This window comes from Protopterus annectens, chromosome 5.part1 (assembly GCF_019279795.1).
Source record: "Protopterus annectens isolate FY-2018-M chromosome 5.part1, PAN1.0, whole genome shotgun sequence".
NCBI lineage: Eukaryota > Metazoa > Chordata > Ceratodontiformes > Protopteridae > Protopterus > Protopterus annectens.
Genome location: NC_056736.1, coordinates 519,056,527 through 519,077,246, shown reverse-complemented (window position 1 = coordinate 519,077,246; position 20,720 = coordinate 519,056,527). Strand labels below are relative to the sequence as shown.

General features: G+C 39.3%; 1 protein-coding gene across 1 annotated transcript in view; it reads right to left on the bottom strand.

Moving 5' to 3' along the window:
• The window catches only part of LOC122803223 (lachesin-like), a 183,789-nt gene that overhangs the window by 90,416 nt on the left and 72,653 nt on the right, over positions 1-20,720 (bottom strand). The window contains exon 2 of the mRNA XM_044072826.1: positions 9,011-9,364. Coding sequence (XP_043928761.1) covers positions 9,011-9,364 — 354 coding nt within the window. The remainder of the gene's footprint in view (positions 1-9,010; positions 9,365-20,720) is intronic.

The window sequence follows — 20,720 nt, the reverse complement described above, 5'->3', positions numbered from 1 at the left end:
GCTGCTGGACATGCTACACATAAAGAAATCCCAATCCCTCTGAGCTACATGCTCCAGGGACCTAAACCTTGTCACCACAATAAACAGAACAAGCTGGAGGGATAGATTCCTGTCCCAGTGACTTCCCATACTCTGGAACAAGCTACCTATCTATGTCAAGCAGAGTTCCTCATTAGCACTCTTCAAGAAAAGTCTTGATGAATGGATGGGAAATAGGAAATTCGCCCCGGGGATCACTTCTGTGGCTCTGCTCGACAGGGGCACAGGAAAATAACCTTCTTGGGCGGTGACAGCCAGGGAACCTTGTTGGCTAGGCTTACACAGGTCCTTGGGCCGATAGCCTAGTACCTACCTATGAACCTATAAGAAAGCACATTTGGAACAACGTATCAAATTTTAACCATTAAAAATAATGTCTGACAGACTTAAAGTTGTTCACAGTTTAGATTCTGATGATCCATTTTGAAATGACTGAGTTGATGTCAGTGTCAAAATCATTGTGGAATACAAAAATTATAAATTCATTTAACGTGGTTAAAGCGTGTACTGGTATAAACAAATGTGCCATCACATTTTAGCAGTTTCATTACTGTACTTCACATTTTAATACTGTCATGATGCTGCCTTCAGAATGTATCTGCATGTAATTTGTTCATAAGGACTGTGTGAATTTGCCTTTTTTAGTTTTTTTCCCCACAAATAAAACAATTGTCCCTTTACATTGTGATTAGGCATTTTACAGTATGTGACAAATTAACTTCCTCGAGTGTCAAATGGAGTCAAACTATGTTACATGAATTATTTAAAGTTAGCTTTCAAGTGGATAGCTTTGCAAGAGAATTATATGCATTTAATAAAACAGTTTCCACTACTAAAGCAAATACTTCACAGTTACTGTGCTTTTTTGTGAATCATGTGTTTTAAATGTGTGACACCCAGGAGCCTCAAGCCTCACCACTAGCACCTGTGAGAGATGTGCACATTGAGAGGATGACAACTAAGGCAAGGATGCGAATCATATTAATATCCACAAATGGCATAGAATTATTTACAAAATTCCAGCTAGCTGGGCTGGCAGCCTCACAATTCTCTCTCTCCCCCCTGAAAACTCAAACTAGTTTTTCAAGTGACCCTTGAGAAACATTGCTTGAGAAGATTGAGCCTATCTGGGAATAACTTACCACCATTCACTGTCTTGAGAAGCTGCCTGAGTTAGCTTTGCTAACCCCACTGTGGTGGTGCACTGTCATATCATATGCTTGCAACCCTAGGCTCCACCTTAGTAAATTGGCATTTTGCTGGCTCAAAGTAGCCATGTTAAGAGATTGCGGTCAGCAACTACAGTGAATTTCCTTCCATACAGATAAGGCTGATGTTTCTGCAGTGCCCACACTATGGCTAAAAATTCCTTTTCTACAGCTGCATAGCTGTATAGCATTCCTCTCTGGGTTGGAACATATGACTGAGATAAACCACTGGGTGCTCTTCTCACTCTGAAGAAATCTGGTTAAGTACAGCCCCCACCCCATAGTTTGAAGCATCCACCTGCATAATAAATTATTTGCTACAATCTGGACTGGTTAACACAGGGGGTCCTCCCAAAGCTTCTTTAAGCTTCTGGAATTCCCTGTCACATGCTGAGGTCCACACTACCTTATCTGGCTTGTTTCCTTGTCAGGTCTGTGAGGGGAGCAGCTATTGTACTATAACTGGGGATGAACTTTCTGTAGTACCCTGCTGTCCCTAAAAATGCCCTCACCTGCTTTTTGGTATCAGGGGCAGGCCATGCCTGAATGACTTCCACGTTGGCAGGTTTTGGCCTGATCTTACCACTCCCCACTCCATGTCCCAGGTAGTAGACCACTGCCATACCCACCTGACATTTCCTGGGCTTAATGGTCAACCCTTCCCTATGTAGTCTGCCCAGCACCTCCCTGACATGCTGAAGGTGCTCTTGCCAAGAATATCTGTAGATGGCAATATCATCTAGGTAAGCAAGGGCAAAATCTCCTGCTCCTGCTAGGATACAATCTACCAGTCTCTGAAAAGTCGTTAAGGCATTTTTCATCCCAAAGGGCATCTTTGTGAACTCATACAAGCCAAAAGGAGTCACAAAGGCTGACCTCCTTCTAGCACTGGGAGTCAGGGGCACCTGCCAGTAACTCTTGGTAAGATCAATGGTGGTAAGATACTTAGTCCCACCCAGCTGCTTTAGGGCATCATCTGTCCTAGGCATGGGATAAGCATCTCGCTCAGTGTGAGTATTTAATTTCCTGTAGTCTACACAGAACCTGGTGCTGTCATCCTTCTTTGGCAACAGCACCACTTGGAAGGCCCAGGGACTGTTGGACTCCTGAATTACCCCTAGTTCCAACATTTCCTGCATCTCCTCCCTCAGAGTCTGTTTGACTCTCTCAGGCACCCTATAAGGGGAAAGCTCAATAGGTCTTTGGGGTCCTGGTGCTGCACCAAGTGAGTGAACCCTGGTTCCACAGTGAACATTCCCAGACCCCTGTAACACTGCACGGATTTCTCAAACCTGGGTAGGGGATAGCTGCTTGGACATTGCTACCCCTTCCACTGAGATGTAAATCCGAGCCTCACTGAGGAGATCTGTCACCAGATCCTCCTCAGACTCTTCCTGCAATCCACTGCAAATATTTAGCACAAGGGCCACCCTATTGTGGTAAGGTTTAATTATGTTAACATGGTACAATTTGTGCCATGTCTATATTACCTGATCGAAAGTTTAGGCCACAAAAAAAAAAATGTTTTAAACCAAAATAACGTGGGGGGGGGTGCCCCCCCCAACTAAATATACCAACTCTGAGATTGCTATGCAGTGGAGAAAGGGGCAAAATACACATAACAGCCAACGGAATTCCTTACCTGCGTTAAATCGGCCATTTGCATTTTTTTTGCTTTCGCTATTACCAGATCCACATTTAGGTATTCGCTAAGCTAAACATTCGATCAAGTAACAGGAACCCTTTGTGCCCCTGCCTCCTGCCTAGCAGTTCTTCCATGTAGTTAACATCACTGACCTTGCTTATCACCTTATAAGGTCTGTCCCAAGTTGCCTGCAGCTTGTTGTGTCTGACAAGAATGAGAACCATTACCTGCTGCCCTACAGCATACTCTCTAGCTCAAACATTCCTGTCATACCAGACCTTTTTCTGCTGTTGGGCTTCTTTCAGGTTCTCCTGGACCAAGCCATGAGTTCACTGAGCCATGTCCTGAGGTTTAGGACATATGCCACAACAGACTTCTTGTGGGATTCACACTGAGCCTCCACTCATCTCAAATTAAATCTAGAGGTCCCCTCACCCTATGCCCATATAGCAACTCAAAGGGTGAAAAACCTGTGGATTCCTGGGGAACCTCTCTGTAAGCAAACAACAGATGGAGCAAATATTTGTCCCACTCCCTCTTAAACTGGTCTGCAAATGCCTGTAGCATCGTCTTGAGTCTAGAGTTTAACCTCTCAACAAGACCATTAGTCTGAGGGTGGTATGGGGTTAGTCGTTAGGTGCTTTAGCCCACAGCACTTCCACAGACAAGCCAGCAGGTCTGACATGAAATTGGCACCTCTGTCAGTAAGTTTTTCTTTTGGGAAGCCTACCCTGCTGAAAATCTCTAACAAAGCATTTGCCACATTTTCTGCCTCAATGGAAGACAGAGCCACTTTCTCGGGGTATCAGGTAGCATAATCTAATACCACTAGGATATACTTTTGCCCTGTGGAACTTAGGGTACTCAGAGGCCCCACAGTATCCATAGCTACCCTCTGAAATGGCTCCTCAATCACAGACAAAGGCATCAATGCAGCTTTCACCTTGTCTACAGCCTTGCCTACTTTTTGGCACTGCTCACAAGTCCTGCAGCACCCTGTTACATGGAAATCCCAGACCAGTAGAAGTTCGGCATAATAAGTCTCTTTGTATGTTTTATGCCCATCTGACCTGCAAAGGGAATATCATGGGCTATGGCTAGAAGTGCCATATGGTAGGCTGTGGGCACTACTAACTGATGTATTCTCTCACCGTCTAGCCCTCCCTCAGGGGTTCACTCTCTATACAGTAACCCTTTATCCCAGTATACAGATTCCCTCTTCCCTTGAGAATCAGGTGCCTCACAAGCTACCTCTCTCAGGCCTTGTAATGTAGGGTCTGAGAGCTGAGCTTGTCTCAGCTCTCTCTTTGTAACCCTTCTCAGCTCCCCTTCCATGGGAAGTCTAGTATTCTCTGACAGCGGTGCCTCACTGTCAGCCTGGATACTACTACTCACCTCTACCCTTGCATTCACTCTGTCCAAGGGAACATCAGTACCCACAAGCAGTGTGACTCACCTTCAGTCTCACTGCCACCGGGTAGCTTCCTCTATGAAGTAGCCACCTCACCAGTCCTGGCTGCGAGTGTGTGGTCTGTCTCGGTCTCCCCCATGCTACCAGACCCACATGCTTGTCTCCAAGCTTGACTGCATTTAACTGCATGAACACATGGCACTGCATTATCAAAATCATTCCCTATCAGGACATCTGCAGGGATATCCTCAAACACACCTACTTGTTTTCCTTCCTTTTACACCCTCCCAGTCAAGGTGAACCCTAGCCAAGGGTATTTGGAATGAGGTCCCTCCTAAAGCTCTGACTGGAGTAGACTGCCCAAGCAAGTACTGTGCCTCTGAAACCATTGTACACTTCACAATGGTTAGGTTAGAGGCTGTGTCTCTTTCAGCCATGGCCTCTTTCTCATTCCCTAAGATAGGCTATAACCTTTTCTGGTAGGTCGGTACCCTTGTTGACTCAAGACAATCTACTGTTGGCATTTTGTCATTCCCACTTACTGGCTCTCCCACCTTTTGTTCCCCAGCTTGCCTCTGTGGACATCTATATGCTACATGGCCCCATTGGTTGCATTTAAAACATTTAACCCTTGGTCCTGGATGTGTACCTGGACTAGTGGCTTCCCCTGCTACTGGCAGACACTGTTGGGGCAGTCTGGGCTGCCCTCCATGGATTCTCTTAGACCCATGAGAAGCACTGGGTGTCCCTTTCATGTGCATTGATGCCCTGCTTGCTAGGTATAGGTCTCCCTTCTTCCCCAACTCATCTACAGTAGTGCATTGTTTATCAGCTAACTAGATTCACATGGCCTCAGGCAAAGTGCTAAGGGCCTGTTCCCTCACCAAAAGGTCTGTCGGCCCTTCAAAAGTGGTGACCTGACATCCACTCACCCACCTATGAAAATACGTGCTGAGTTCAACAACATATTCACACACACTTTCATCTCCTTGCGTCTGTGCTCACAAAACATTTTCCTATAAGCTTCAGATGTTAAGTTAAAAAATTCTAGCAAACAATTCTTTACATTATAATTTAAAAAGTCAGTATCAGATAGTTTAGAAAGAACAGTTACAGCTTTACCATGAAGTAAGGGGGTCAGGAACTGTACCCAGAGCCCTTGGTCAACATCATGCTGTTTACATACCCTCTCAAACATATGAATGAAACTATCCCAATTATCCCTCTCTGTAAATTGTGGAAGAAATTTACTGACCTTTTTTGCTTCTGGGGTTTGGTTACTCCCTTCCTCATTACCTCCATGACTCTGGCAAAGAGTCAGCATCTCCTTTTCATGTGCCTCTACCTCTCATTCTCCTCAGCCTCCAGATGTCTCAGTCTGTCTGCTGCTTCTATTTGCAAATGTGTGGCCTCCAACTCAAGTCTCTTTAGCACCAGATGGTTGAGCTGTCCATTTTCTGAGAGTTGCACATATCGACTGCCAGTCTGATCATCCTCCTGGTTGCTATTTTGCAATGCAGCTGTGACTATAGCTGCAATCATGTCTGCTTTAGTCAGGGTGGCATGCACTAGTCCTTTAGCCTGGCACATCTCAGCCAACTGGTTCCTTGTCAGCTTGCCATACTCCTCTGCTGACATGCTTGCCTGGTCTACCTGACTAACTAAGCTAACAAAAATAAATAAATAAAGCACTTGTGATATGAACTCTGAATGATCACTGCATGGCTGATTTAGAGTACAAAAACACCTTCAGTGACCACTGCACAGGAATTCAAAATCCACAACACTACAAGCCAATTAATATGTGATGTGTCTAGCTCATCACTATCACCCAATTAATATGTGATGTGGCTATCCCACCACTGCCAAACAATTAATATGTGACGCCCCTGCACTGGCCCAATAATCAAGGAGCCTCAATCCTCACCACTAGTAACAGTGAGTGACATGCACATTGGTAGGATGACAAGTACACACACAGTAAAGTACAATTTTCCTTAGGAGCACACAGAGATCACAGTCACTCTGGGGCTGGTTTCTCCCTCTTTCTCCAGATCCCCAACAAGACTCCCCACTGGAACAGCTACAGTGTTAAGATCTAAGCTGAGTGGTCAAGCCGAAACCTCCAGCACCCTCTCTGTCCAAGCAGTGCTTTGTGCCCCTGCCCAAGTAGCTGACACACACACACACTTTGAGATTTGATTTATATATAAACACACAGACTCTCCTGGGGAAGGCTGGCACGGGTTCACTAGCTATACCCCCTTCTGCCCAGACTATAAGGTAGTAATCACTGACACCAACCACCCTTACTTATCAGCTACTATAAGGCCCTTACCAAAGGGTAACCAGGGTAACCAATTCTACTGTGTAATGTTACTGTATCCAAATGGTAAGTGTGACCAAGACTTTTAAGGCTATTGGAGTGGCCTATACAGAGTCACCAAAAAAGATATGCAAGTGCTCTAAGAACTTAAATATCTCTAAACAATCCAGCCACAATTAAAAGGTTTAACTATATTTAATAATAAATAATAAAAGAACAAGGCAATACCTAATAACTCAACACAGTGACAACAGAGTTCAGAATCACAGGAAATATTTGAAAACACCATTGCAGGACAGTCTCTCATAAATACAGAAAACAACTAAACTAATATTTACTATATTCCTATCTATATCTAAGAGATGGTATTCCCTACAGATCAACATGCAGGCAGAAGTGCTGATGAGTGGATGTTTCTAGATCCAAGACAAGATACAAAATGCACAGCCTTTCTCTGAGAGATAGTCCTTAAATTAGTAACAACACATTACTGCTGAGTCAACTGCATGACATCACTCTTTGTCACCTCTGCCTTCAGTTCCCAGGCTAACAGATACCAACAGAATTTAACATTTCTCGGTTAAAAATACTTATCTCTCAGAAGTTTGCCTAGAACTGGAAGTTGTAAAACAGCTAAACACTTTTACATTTGAAACCGGTATTTATTTCTGTTTCCAGACAATAGAAAGAACTACTAGCTGTAGACATCATGTCTTCTTGCTGTATTAACTAACTTTATAACACATCGTAAAACCCTTCACTTGTCTTCTCAGAGTTTGCAAGTTAACTGCTCTTTTCCAATAGGGTACACTGTGGTTACATTCTTGAAGCTCAGTACAGAACATACAGTTCAACACACACTTTTGCACCAGTAGTTTAATATACGCATAGCATATACAGCAGTTCTCTTACATTTGTAAGACAAGCATGCAAATCATATTAATATCCACAAATTACATAGAATTATTTACAAAATTCCAGCTAGCTGGGTTGGCAGCCTCACAACATGTCTTCATTTTCAGCAGTTGGCAAACACTTTGTTTTGCTTTCAGACAACTGGATAGTCTCAACAGACATTGTGTAATAAAGTATTTGGATGGCATCAGGAATCACTGTCACTATTTGCACTTCTTCACTGCATCATAGCATTATGCTACATTAAGCCCATTCAAATATTTAACTAATATTATTGCAGTCTTTCACCAATGAAAGTCGCCTCTCAGGCCATTTTCTCAACTACCAAGAAAAGTGCCAGAAAACAGGAAAAGCTTATTTGTTTCTGTAATCATTGAGATTCAAACTACCATATCCTTGCAACATATAGGCCCCCTTACATGTCCCAGAAAATCCATATTATCTATCTCAATGTACTAGAGTCCCTCACTGTTCAACCCAATACGATATTAATTGGTGGATCTCAACTACTCCTCTATAGACTGGGACTCCTACACCACTTCTAATGCACAAGCCCAGCAGATCCTAAACTTTGTTAATAACAACATCCTGGAATAGTTGGTCCATTCTCCTGCTTGGGGTACAAACATTATTGACCTTGTACTCATGGACAGGGGCGACAATGTTCCTCACCCAGAAAAGCAAAAAAACCTTTGGGAACTATTCCAAGGCTAACCTCTCTACTAAGCAACACCTTAACTAAATTTCAAGCATCCCCAAAGCCAGTAAACAACACAGAATCCACTGAGCTATTTACAAAATCTCTGTACAACCATATTGATAGCTGTATAGAGCAAGTTTTCCATTGTCTGAACTGTAGTACGATCTCAGCTTTGGTATATTTAAAGAGCGGGGGGTGGAGGGTGCATGGGGCTTGCTCCTCTGCTTAAGCTTTCAAGTAGGTTGTTTTCTTTTTTTTTAATTTGATTTTCAAACTTTTAAGAGTTTGAACATATGGTCTCGACTATATGGTGTTCGAACTTCCAAAAGTTCTATTATCTGATATAGACCTGGGTTTTAGTGTTAATATCAGGAAAGGAAATAGTTTCCCTTTCTCGATATTTTGTAGATCATTATCTGTTGTGTTTGATATTCTGTATATTAAAACATATTTCTGTCAGCATTTTTACTTTGACATTAAGTACATTCAATCATACAAAATAGATATAATTGAGCACTGTGTATTCATATTATGTTTTCGGGTATCATGATTAGACATATGGCTAGAAAAAGTCCATCTGAATCAGTTCATCAACTAGACTTAATACATACAGGTAAATAAATAATAAATAAAACTGGAAAATGTATCATGCATGATTTTGGATATGAACCTTTGGTGGAAAATATATTGTAGCTTGCTTTATGCATTGAAACTGCAGTTACAGTAAGTCAAAAGAACAAAGACATGTATGACTCCAACAGCTTACCTAAAACTTGCAGGTCCAATGAACTGTAATGGACACCAGAAGTACCTGTCATTGCACAGGTATAGTTTCCAGAGTCGGCTTGATGAACATCACTTATCTTAAGGCTGTAGCTCTGGTTACCATCGATGAGAAGAGAGAATCTTGAATTTTTAATATGGATGCAGCAGTTTATCTGACTGGGACCGCTCTCATTTAATTGAAATAAACTGCCTATGTTAGACTCATTGCCATCGTTTTTATTCCAGTTAATCTGTAATGTTGTATTATGAAATGCATTTTTACAGGGAATGGTGACTGTCTGACCTTCACAAACTGCAACTGGCTGCAGAATCACTGATTCCAAGGTTACCATACCTATAAGAAGAAAAAACTATATAAATCAAAATGAACAAAACTTAACTGTTGATTCCAAGGTTACCATACCTATAAGAAAAAAAAAACTATATAAATCAAAATTAACAAAACTTAGCTGTTGACTACACTAACTGTAAATCTTTGCCAAAGCTCCTAATTCATTGATATAGTTGCTTGACAGAAAAGATTTTTTTCTAGTTTGAAATTACTGCTTACTAAATCTGGAACAGACCTGTCACAATTCTAATCCTCTGATTTTACTATATTTTTGAGGAACACAGAAGCCATCCAATATCTCTGCATCAATGTAGAAGAAAAATAACTTCCACTATGAGTGGTTGAAAGTGAATGCATTGATGATCAGAAAAAATACTTTTTAAGTGATTTTTGCAGGCTATGAAGTCCACTGCACCCTCTCAATGTGGGGAACAAGCCTCCCACATCCTCCAAACTTGTATATACCAACTGTGTTGTCATACCAACTCACAGAAGGAGGAAATTCCCCTCAGAAAGCCAGCACTGCCAGAACAACTTGCCTACACTGATTTCCTATGGACGAACTCATCTCTTCGACAGGTATAACCTCAGGCAACTGAAGCTTGAGTGTTCAGTCTTTGTCCACAAGTAGGTTACCCAGAAAAAATATGTGTTTAGTTTTTCAAGAATGACAAAAAACAGTTTTTCTTTGTGTGTGTGTGTGTGTGTGTGTGTGTGTGTGTGTGTGTGTGTGTGTGTGTGTGTGTGTGTGTGTGTGTGTGTGTGTTTGTATAATTGCTACTGTTTCAATACTCCAGGGATTCTTGCTTTGTAGAAATATTCCTTCCCCCAAGATTCAGTGATCACAGATTCAATTACGTAAAAGTAGTGTAGATACAGGAAGACAAGCATCAGTGAGGGATTCACCTCCTTAAAGAAAATGTTTATATATAAATATGAAAAAAAGCCAGCACCAAGGAAGGTTCAAAAGTAGTTTAATAAAACTGAAACTATATAATGTTCTTTAAGGCATCTATATGACATCACTTCCTGATAAGTCAAAAATGCAAACAAGGCAAAAGTAATTGAAAAATACAATCAAGGCAAAAGTAATTGAAAAATACATAGTTCAGTAAACAAAAAAGTTTGCCTGAGTTGCATGCATATCTCCAGATTATAATGAAAAAATCCAAAGAGACATAGTATACTGGTATATCAATGATAATAAACAAACTTAATAAGAAACATATAATAAAGGGTAAATGCCCAAAAATAAACCCGAAACAAAAGTCAGGTTATAAGAATTCTGGTGTTGAATACCAGCCACAGTATCCTAAAATGAGCTGAAATGCAAAAACCTAAGCAATGCAACCTGATAAGAAATAAGTACATATACGTAATGCAAGTGATGGTTAATTACATATTATAATTTATCATTTAATCCAGGAGGGAAAAGCCCCCCAAGTTTAATGATCCACCTTTTTTCTTTGGTATTTAGGATATCATGCCAACCTGTTTTAAAACATTGATTCCCTATGATATGATCAATGATGGTGAATGTAAATTTGGCAGTGGGATGTTTGATAACATGTCTATATAGTGCATTAGTTAATCTTCTGTTTCTAATGTCACCAAGGTGTTCAGAGATCCTGACACGAAACTGTCTAGACGTTCGGCCAATATAAAATGCATGACATGTACATGTGGCAAGATAAATAATCCAATCTGAACTGCAGTTACCAAAAAATTGTATGTTATATATTTGTCCAGTGTTCCTACTAGTGAAAGAAGTAGTTTTGAAAATATAGTTACAAAAACTACAATGTCCACATGGATAAATGCCTGAAAGTTTATCTCCAGTAAGTGTTCTTTGAGTTGGAGTGTGATCCATGACCCTGGTTTTTTTATAGTGTGAAAATAAATTCCCTAAAGTTTTGCCTTTCCTATAGGAAAAATAACATCGTTCTCCGAGATAATCTTCCAACAATAGATGAGAATTCAATATATTCCAATGAGTATTAATAATATTTACTAAATTGGCACTATTCCTGCCATAAGTGGTAACAAATCTACATACATCTGATTCCTCATTGTGAGTTTTAGTATTGTATTGGAGAAGAGAATCCCTGGATTTAGCATTACTAAATTGGACTGCTGACTCAATAGTACGAGTGGAATAACCTCTGGACAAAAATCTCTTGGTTAGATCAATTTGATGACTCTGAAGATCATCCACTGAGGAACAAATCCTTTTCATCCGCACAAACTGTGATTTCGGTATGTTCGAATAATATGTTTGGATGGAAACTATCAGCATGTAGAAGGGTATTATATTGTGAGAATTTTCTGTATGCGGACGTTCTAAGAGTGTTTTCCTCCTGTCGAATTAAATTGACATCCAAATAACTGATTGCACTCCTATTATATTCCACAGTGAATTCAATACCCCAGATGTTCCCATTCAAATGTTGAATAAATTCCTGGAGGTATTCCTCACCTCCTTTCCATATAAGCCAACAGTCGTCCAGGTATCTTCTCCATATATCAATCTCAGGTAGATATATGTTATGCAAAGGGTCATATAAAATCATATCTTCCATGTAGCCCATAAAAAGATCAGCATAAATGGGTGCAAAGGATGCACCCATAGCCGTACTGTAGTTGCCAATAGCAGTTTTGTTGGAAATAAAAACATTTTTAGTTAGAATGTGTTCAACCATACACAACAATAAGGTGTTCATCCCTGGGGTATAAATTGGTTTTATTTAGCCAGTATTCCAAGGCATTAATACCCGCCCAATGAGGGATGCTGGTATAAAGCGAGGATACATCAAGGGTACACATAAGCCATTCAGGGTCCAATTGAGACTCGGAGACTATCTGCAAAAATTCAGTCGTGTCCTTGATTCTTGCTCTAACACATGTTAACAGTGGTTTCAATTTTTCAGTTAGAAAAACAGACAAGGGTTCAGTGAGTGACCCAATGCTAGATACAATTGGTCTGCCTGGTGGCTGATCAATGGACTTATGAATCTTAGGAAGTAGATAAAGTTGTTGTTTCGCAGGATCCTTAACCGTCAAATGAGTTTTGGTTTTATCAGAGATAATTCCAGATTCTACAGCCTTTTCCAAAAATTCATTAATTTCCAAGGCAAAACATGGAGTAGGATCAATCTCCATCTTCATGTAATGATGATGGTTGGAAAGTTGTCTAAGACCCTCATTCACATAATACTCAGTATCCATCACCACCACCGCACCCCCTTTGTCGGCAGAAATAATAACAATATCCGTATTATTTCTGAGTTGTGTGAGTGCTATTTGTTCCTTCCTAGACATGTTATGCTTTATAGTGTCAACAGAACCCAAATTGAAGTGTATATCCTTTATAACCGCCTGCTGGAAAACAGCAACATGTTTATCCATGGGAGGGTTAAATGTAGATTTGTGAAATCTAAAATCAGATGATCTTTGAGCATTGTCAGTTTGATCTTGTTGTTGAAAAAATAATTTCAAGTTAATTTTCCTACAAAAATCCATTGTATCAGAAACCAAAATACTTTCATCAGTGAAAAAAACAGGTATAAAACCAAGGCCTTTATTAAGAAGGGAATATTGATAATCAGTCAAAATATGACTTGAAATGTTTAAAACATTAGTACATAAATGATTTACTTCACTATCGACATGAAGAGCTCTTCTAAGTTTTTGACCTCTGTGTTTCCTTCCTGCCCTGTGTTTTTTCCCCTAAAGGGACCTCAGTCCTTCGACCCCTTTTAGCATTTGGAGAATCACCAATATTAGGTGTCTCAGTGTCAGTAGTCGAAGAATCCTCACCAGAGGTAATAAAGCTAGGCCCAGTCTTTTTTAAAATAGACCTTGGTCTTTTTTTTGTGTATAAATGAAGCATTCTTGGTACCATGAACAAACCTCACACCCCTTTGTGAATCAAATTGTTTGCCCCTATCATAATCTTCCTTATCCCGGGCAAATTTATGCAATTTCTTTTTCTTAAGGTTATTTTCCAAAATATAGATTTCTTTAGATAATTTGCCAAGACAACCCTGAAAACTAGCCTCATGTTCAAACCGTTTCAGGTTGTTACATGTTTTTTCTACTTCAGTAATATTACTCTGTATTGTTCTCTCATAGAAAGAGGCCAAAATATTAACTCTAATCATGGCAGCCTCCTGTTGTGCTTGTTGCCAATCTTTCAACAGAGTTTCATCTGGTGTGCCCACTAGTGGTTGGATTTTACATCTCAATCCTCTAGGGGATATATTCTGTATTTGGTAAGCTTTAAACAATTTACTGTGCCAAATGTTTGTTCTAAGCATCTTAATTTGTTTACCTAATTGAAAGAATAAGTTTTCGCAACCGTCAACTGGATCCATGATTACCAAATCCACCTTTTCTGTATGTTCAGTTCCTATGCCAAACATTTTTAAGTCATCCTTGTCGGAGCATAAACCAGATAACAATTTACTGAGATCCATGACAATAAGTTGCAATGAACCGGAGGAAGAAAATATAAAAAATAAAAATGAACTTATTCAACATTTGAATGGGAACATCTGGGGTATTGAATTCACTGTGGAATATAATAGGAGTGCAATCAGTTATTTGGATGTCAATTTAATTCGACAGGAGGATAACACTCTTAGAACGTCCGTACACAGAAAATTCTCACAATATAATACCCTTCTACATGCTGATAGTTTCCATCCGAAACATATTATTCGAACATACGAAATCACAGTTTGTCGGATGAAAAGGATTTGTTCCTCAGTGGATGATCTTCAGAGTCATCAAATTGATCTAACCAAGAGATTTTTGTCCAGAGGTTATTCCACTCGTGCTATTGAATCAGCAGTCCAATTTAGTAATGCTAAATCCAGGGATTCTCTTCTCCAATACAATACTAAAACTCACAATGAGGAATCAGATGTATGTAGATTTGTTACCACTTATGGCAGGAATAGTGCCAATTTAGTAAATATTATTAATACTCATTGGAATATATTGAATTCTCATCCATTGTTGGAAGATTATCTCGGAGAACGATGTTATTTTTCCTATAGGAAAGGCAAAACTTTAGGGAATTTATTTTCACACTATAAAAACCAGGGTCATGGATCACACTCCAACTCAAAGAACACTTACTGGAGATAAACTTTCAGGCATTTATCCATGTGGACATTGTAGTTTTGTAACTATATTTTCAAAACTACTTCTTTCACTAGTAGGAACACTGGACAAATATATAACATACAATTTTTGGTAACTGCAGTTCAGATTGGATTATTTATCTTGCCACATGTACATGTCATGCATTTTATATTGGCCAAACGTCTAGACAGTGTGTCAGGATCTCTGAACAGCTTGATGACATTAGAAAAAGAAGATTAACTAATGCACTATATAGACATGTTATCAAACATCCCACTGCCAAATTTACATTCACCATCATTGATCATATCATAGGAATCGATGTTTTAAAACAGGTTGGCATGATATCCTAAATATCAAAGAAAAAGGTGGATCATTAAACTTGGGGCTTTTCCTCCTGGATTAAATGATAAATTATAATATGTAATTAACCATCACTTGCATTACGTATATGTACTTATTTCTTATCAGGTTGCATTGCTTAGGTTTTGCATTTCAGCTCATTTTAGGATACTGTGGCTGGTATTCAACACCAGAATTCTTATAACCTGACTTTTGTTTCGGGTTTATTTTTGGGCATTTACCCTTTATTATATGTTTCTTATTAAGTTTGTTTATTATCATTGATATACCAGTATACTGTGTCTCTTTGGATTTTTTCATTATAATCTGGAGATATGCATGCAACTCAGGCAAACTTTTTTGTTTACTGAACTATGTATTTTTCAATTACTTTTGCCTTGATTGTATTTTTCAATTACTTTTGCCTTGTTTGCATTTTTGACTTATCAGGAAGTGATGTCATATAGATGCCTTAAAGAACATTATATAGTTTCAGTTTTATTAAACTACTTTTGAACCTTCCTTGGTGCTGGCTTTTTTTCTGATTTTGGGTCTAACAAGTGCTCTTGCCGTGCACCAGCCTAACTTGCTAGCTCCTATACACTACATTATATATAAATATCTCTCTCTCGCTATGTATATGTATATATATATATATATATATGTGTGTGTGTGTGTGTGTGTGTGTGTGTGTGTATATATATATATATATATATATATATATATATATATATATATATGTATATATCTACCATTCCCATTCACATTGCTGAAAGTGCAGTTTTCCGAACTACATTTTGCATAAACCATAACTCCGAATTTACAATTCTCTGAAACAGCACTTTGCGATCTCACTGAAGTATGCATGAACAAATGTACTGTTGTCACTGTAGTCTGATCTCGGAGTTAGTATATATAATTAGCAGGGGGTGTGGGGGGGGGGCAAAGTGCCATTCTGGAGAAGTGTAAATTTGGAGTTATGGTCTCGGCAAAGTGTGGTTTAGAGAACTGGACTTTCGGCAATGTGAATGTGATCCTTATCTATACATCTACATATATAATATATATCTACACAGATATATATATATATATATATATATATATATGTATATATATATATATATATATATATATATATATATATATATATATATATATATATATATATATATATACATATATATATATATATATATATATATATATATATATATATATATACACACACACACACACACACACACACACACACACACACACACACACACACACACTCACACACACACACACACACACACACACACACACACACATACACACACACACACACACACACACACAAATATAGGCGGTGCAGTGGTGCAGCGATTAACTTTGTCACCTCACAGCAAGAGGTTCTCTGTTTCGATTCTCGGCTGGGGTTCCTTCTGTACTGAGTCTGCATACTTTCCCTGTGTTCACGTGGGTTTCCTCTGGGTGCTCCAGTTTCCTCCCACATTCCAAAGACCTGTGTCTGAAGCATTTTGCCCCAGACCTCCGCTGAAAATAGGCTCTGTCCTATTTGGAATTTCCCAGTCAACAAATATTAAATATATATATAAATATATAAATATTAAATATTATATATATATATATATATATTTTATATATATATATATATATATATATATATATATATATATATATATATATATATATATATATATATATATATATATATATACACACAATATATATATATATATATATATATATATATATATATATATATCACAGGGAAAACTGCTACTTGTGAACAACAAAACTGCTGGCTGAGAATCCTAAAAAATAATGAAAAAAGAAAAGTTAAGACTTTAGAGTAAGCAAACATTTATAACTTGTTTAGAAATCAAAACTTCTTTATTAAACTACAAATATTTGAGCACTTTTGGTCTTGAAAGTGCTTTGCCAGATGTATATCCTCATCCTGCCCAAAACTCAAAATGTGTAAAACAGTCCATCAGAAGTTATTTCCAACTCCCACACAATCACAGATAGATGGACAGACACATACAATCTGACAGCTATTTACCTGGAGCTGAGTCTGAAATGACCTAGACTAACATGGTGACCTTACCAATGTCCATTCATCCTTTATTGATCAGGTTCATCACACTAGGTTTATAGCTTCTTTTCAAGTGAGACCTGAGGTGAGATTTATAGTACTAGAGGAAATGTAGCCAGGGCATCAGGGAACTTCCCCTACTCTTTTGCAAGTGGGAACATGGTTTGTTGTGGGACTTCCTGCTTCCAGTCTGAGCACAGACTCAGCTCAGAGACGCAGGAAGGAGGATGGTGAGAATGCAGAGTATGGAGGTGGTGGATGGAAGTACAGATGAGTGAGAAATTATGGAATTAAATGTAAAGGCAAAGGAAGTCGATCTTTTGCAAAAATAAGAGGTGGCAAGAGCAGAGGTATGCGAGGAAGCAGAGAGGCAGAGTGAGAAGGGAGAAATGAGTCAGGAGAACATTATAAAGGTGGTTGAGCAGTATAAAGGTGGTTGAGCTGTTACAAGATTCAGAAATCTTGTTTCAGAAGGAGTTATTTGCAGAAGAAAGTGAGTTGCAGCTAGGATGTATTATTGCAACCCTCCAATCAGGAGGGTTGCAGGATGTATATTTAAATGAGCTCATAAATCAAAGTGAGCCAGAGGGTGAAAAAGACATATCATGGGAGGAAATTATGGACAGAATATAAGAAGAGATGGAAGAAATTACAAGAGTGAAGAAGAGATCATGTGCACAGACAGTGAAAGAAGGAGAAAGGAGAGAAGACAATTGTGGCAAGGAAGACATTTTTAGTAACAATAAGCAGTAAGGAAGAGAAAGAACTCTAGAAGTATAACATTTAGGATAATATAATTTCACCATTGGGCATATCCCCTAAGGAGGTAAGAGCATTTATGCATATTAATAAAGATACATTTTGTAACATTTCTTTTGAGACAGGCCAGTACATGGAAGTTTTTTTTAGAACAGTATGAAGAAAAAAAAATTGCAATCCTTGGAATTCATATCTGATAAAGCATTTAATACACAGACAAAAATATAATTTATGTGCAGTTTTGAAGTGAAGTAGAAAAAGAATTAAAAGAGTTTTTAAAGACTGCATATAAAGACGTTATGGACATTACAACAAAATTATGATAGTAGAGTGTATGGACTGGGGGGGTTGGGAATGTGGGGTTATATTAAAAATGGAAAATAAAAAGAATTATACATATTCCAAATATGCTAAATGTTGATGAAAATACAGGCACTAGAAAATATTGAGGGCAACCAAAGTCACATTTCTTTTGTGGAAAAAACGATCACTTTAAGCAGTAATTCTGACTATGGTGGCACAGTGGTACAGCAGATAGCATTTTCACTTCACAGCAAGAAGTTATCCATTTCTATTCTCAGCTTCTGTGCAGAGTCTACATGTCCTCCCTGTGTTTTCCTGGGTTTCCTCCAGGTACTCCAGTTTTCTCCCACATTCCAAAGGCATGCAGTAGGTGGACTGGACACTCTAAATTGGCCCTGGGTGTGAGTTTGTGTGGTGCTAATGAACTACCATGTCAGGGCTAACCACCCAGCATTGTAAACCTTGGCTTTAAATGATTGTCACTGTTGAAGTGACACCCCAAACCCATGTGTAAAAATGGGAATAGGGGTTGTGGATGGATGGATTGAATTAGTAATTGTGACAAAAGAAAATGCTTTATTTGTGGTAAAGTGAGACATAAAGTGAAAAAAATGTGAAATGAAATGTAGAAAAAATGTAAACAAGCAGAGCACTTATGGATGGATTGTAGGGAAAATATGGAAGATAAAGAGGAAAATGGTGATAGATATGAGAAAAGGCAAGAAAATGTACAAGAAAATATATAACTAGATAAGAAAAAGAGCGGGAAGAACAAAAAATGATAGAGGAAAATAAAGATGAAGAAAAACAATGCATGAAAGGAAAGAAAAAGAAAGGGAGGGAAAAATTATAGAGTCGCGAAGAAGAAGATACTAACTGGTCTGTGATTAAGGGAAGGGAAAATTCTATTGAGAAAAGGTTAAAATATAGAAAACAGAAGTTTCATGGCACCCATGCAGATGGACAATACAGTTACAACTGCTGAATCCTACACAAATGCACTCTATAAGCACTTACATGAGTTCATGGATCGTGCTATCCCAAACAGAACCAAGACGCTATCCTCCAAAAAAAGGAAGCCAATCTGGTGGTCCCCTGCCATAAGCAAACTGTACAACAGAAGGAAGAAACTGTTGCAAAAGAGAGTAAAATCCCATGAGTGGAGGAGCTCCCTGGTCAGCCTCAGTAAGAAGCTGAGATCCCTTGTAAGATCCTCCAAAGCTAGCTATGAAAACAAAATTGCCACTAAATCCAAGGACAACCGCAAAGCATTCTATAGCTATGTTAAGAATCTAGATGGCAACACTGAGATCTGCTCTGAGTTACAGCACAAAGGCACGAAAATTACAGAACCAAATGATATTGCCAACATCCTGGCAGATCGGTTCAGTGCCAACTTTACCCCGCTCTCACCCCCTAAAGGGCTCATATCTATACAGGAAGAAAGCATAGTCCCTGTAATCACAACTACGCAGGTAAAAGCTGCACTCTCTAAAGCCAAAAACACAGCATCCATGGGACCAGACAACATCCCAGGCTGCTTTTTACATGAACTTCAGAATGAACTGGCTCCCCACTTAAGCACCATGTTCAATAATAGCCTCGCATCAGGCTTTGTGCCCTCTGAATGGTGCACAGCAACAATTATCCCACTCCACAAAGGGCGAGCCACCACTGATCCCGGGAACTATCGACCTATTAGCCTGACGAGCCTGGTCTGCAAGGCCATGGAACGTATCATCATGGAACTCATAAACAAAGACATTGGTAACCTCCAAACTCTGGACCCCACCCAGTTCGGGTTTGTGAAAGGCAGATCATGCCTCCTGAACCTGATCGACTTCTTTGAGGCAGTCACCAAAGCTGTGGATGAGGGTAGGGTGGTTCACACAGCCTATCTTGACCTTGCCAATGCTTTCAACACCATCCCCCATTCTGGAATTATAGCTAAACTCACTAAACTAGGTATAAATCCCTACATCACAAGATGGGTTGCCAACTGGCTCACTGACAGAACCCACACTGTAAAAGCTGCAGACTCCAAATCTGACCTCAAAGCAGTGACAAGTGGAGTACCACAGGATTCCATCCTGGGACCTCTCCTGTTTGGTATCTACTTCTCTGAAATACAGGCTAACACAGAAGGCCTCTGGCTAATGAAGTTTGCAGATGACTGCAAACTAGGAGCCATAGTCAAGTCCCCAAATGATGTGGACATCCTACAGAAGGGCCTCACTGAGACTGATGCCTGGTGTCAGAGCCATGGCCTCAAGCTCAATGTCAAAAAGTGCAGTGTCATCCCCTTTGGTAAAAACTCTGTACCCATGAACTACAACATAGGCAGCAATCTGCTTAACACTGAATGCATAATAAGAGACCTTGGGACCCAGGTGGACAGTAGTCTCTCCTTTGATAGTCACATCGCCACAGTAGTCAGGAAGTCCTTCTATGTGGCATACCTCATCATAAAAGGGTTCTCATCCAGGAAAAAAGAAGTCATTGTTCCCCTCTACTCGTCACTCATTAGACCCATTATAGAGTACAATGCCCCTTTTGGAATGTACCTCACAAGACATCTGCAGCAGCTGAAAAGGCCACAGAAGTACCTCACAAAGAGGATTACTGGCCTCAAACAAATGCCCTACACTGACCACCTCAAAAAACTCCAGCTTTACTCCATAGCATATCGCCTACTCCGAGGTG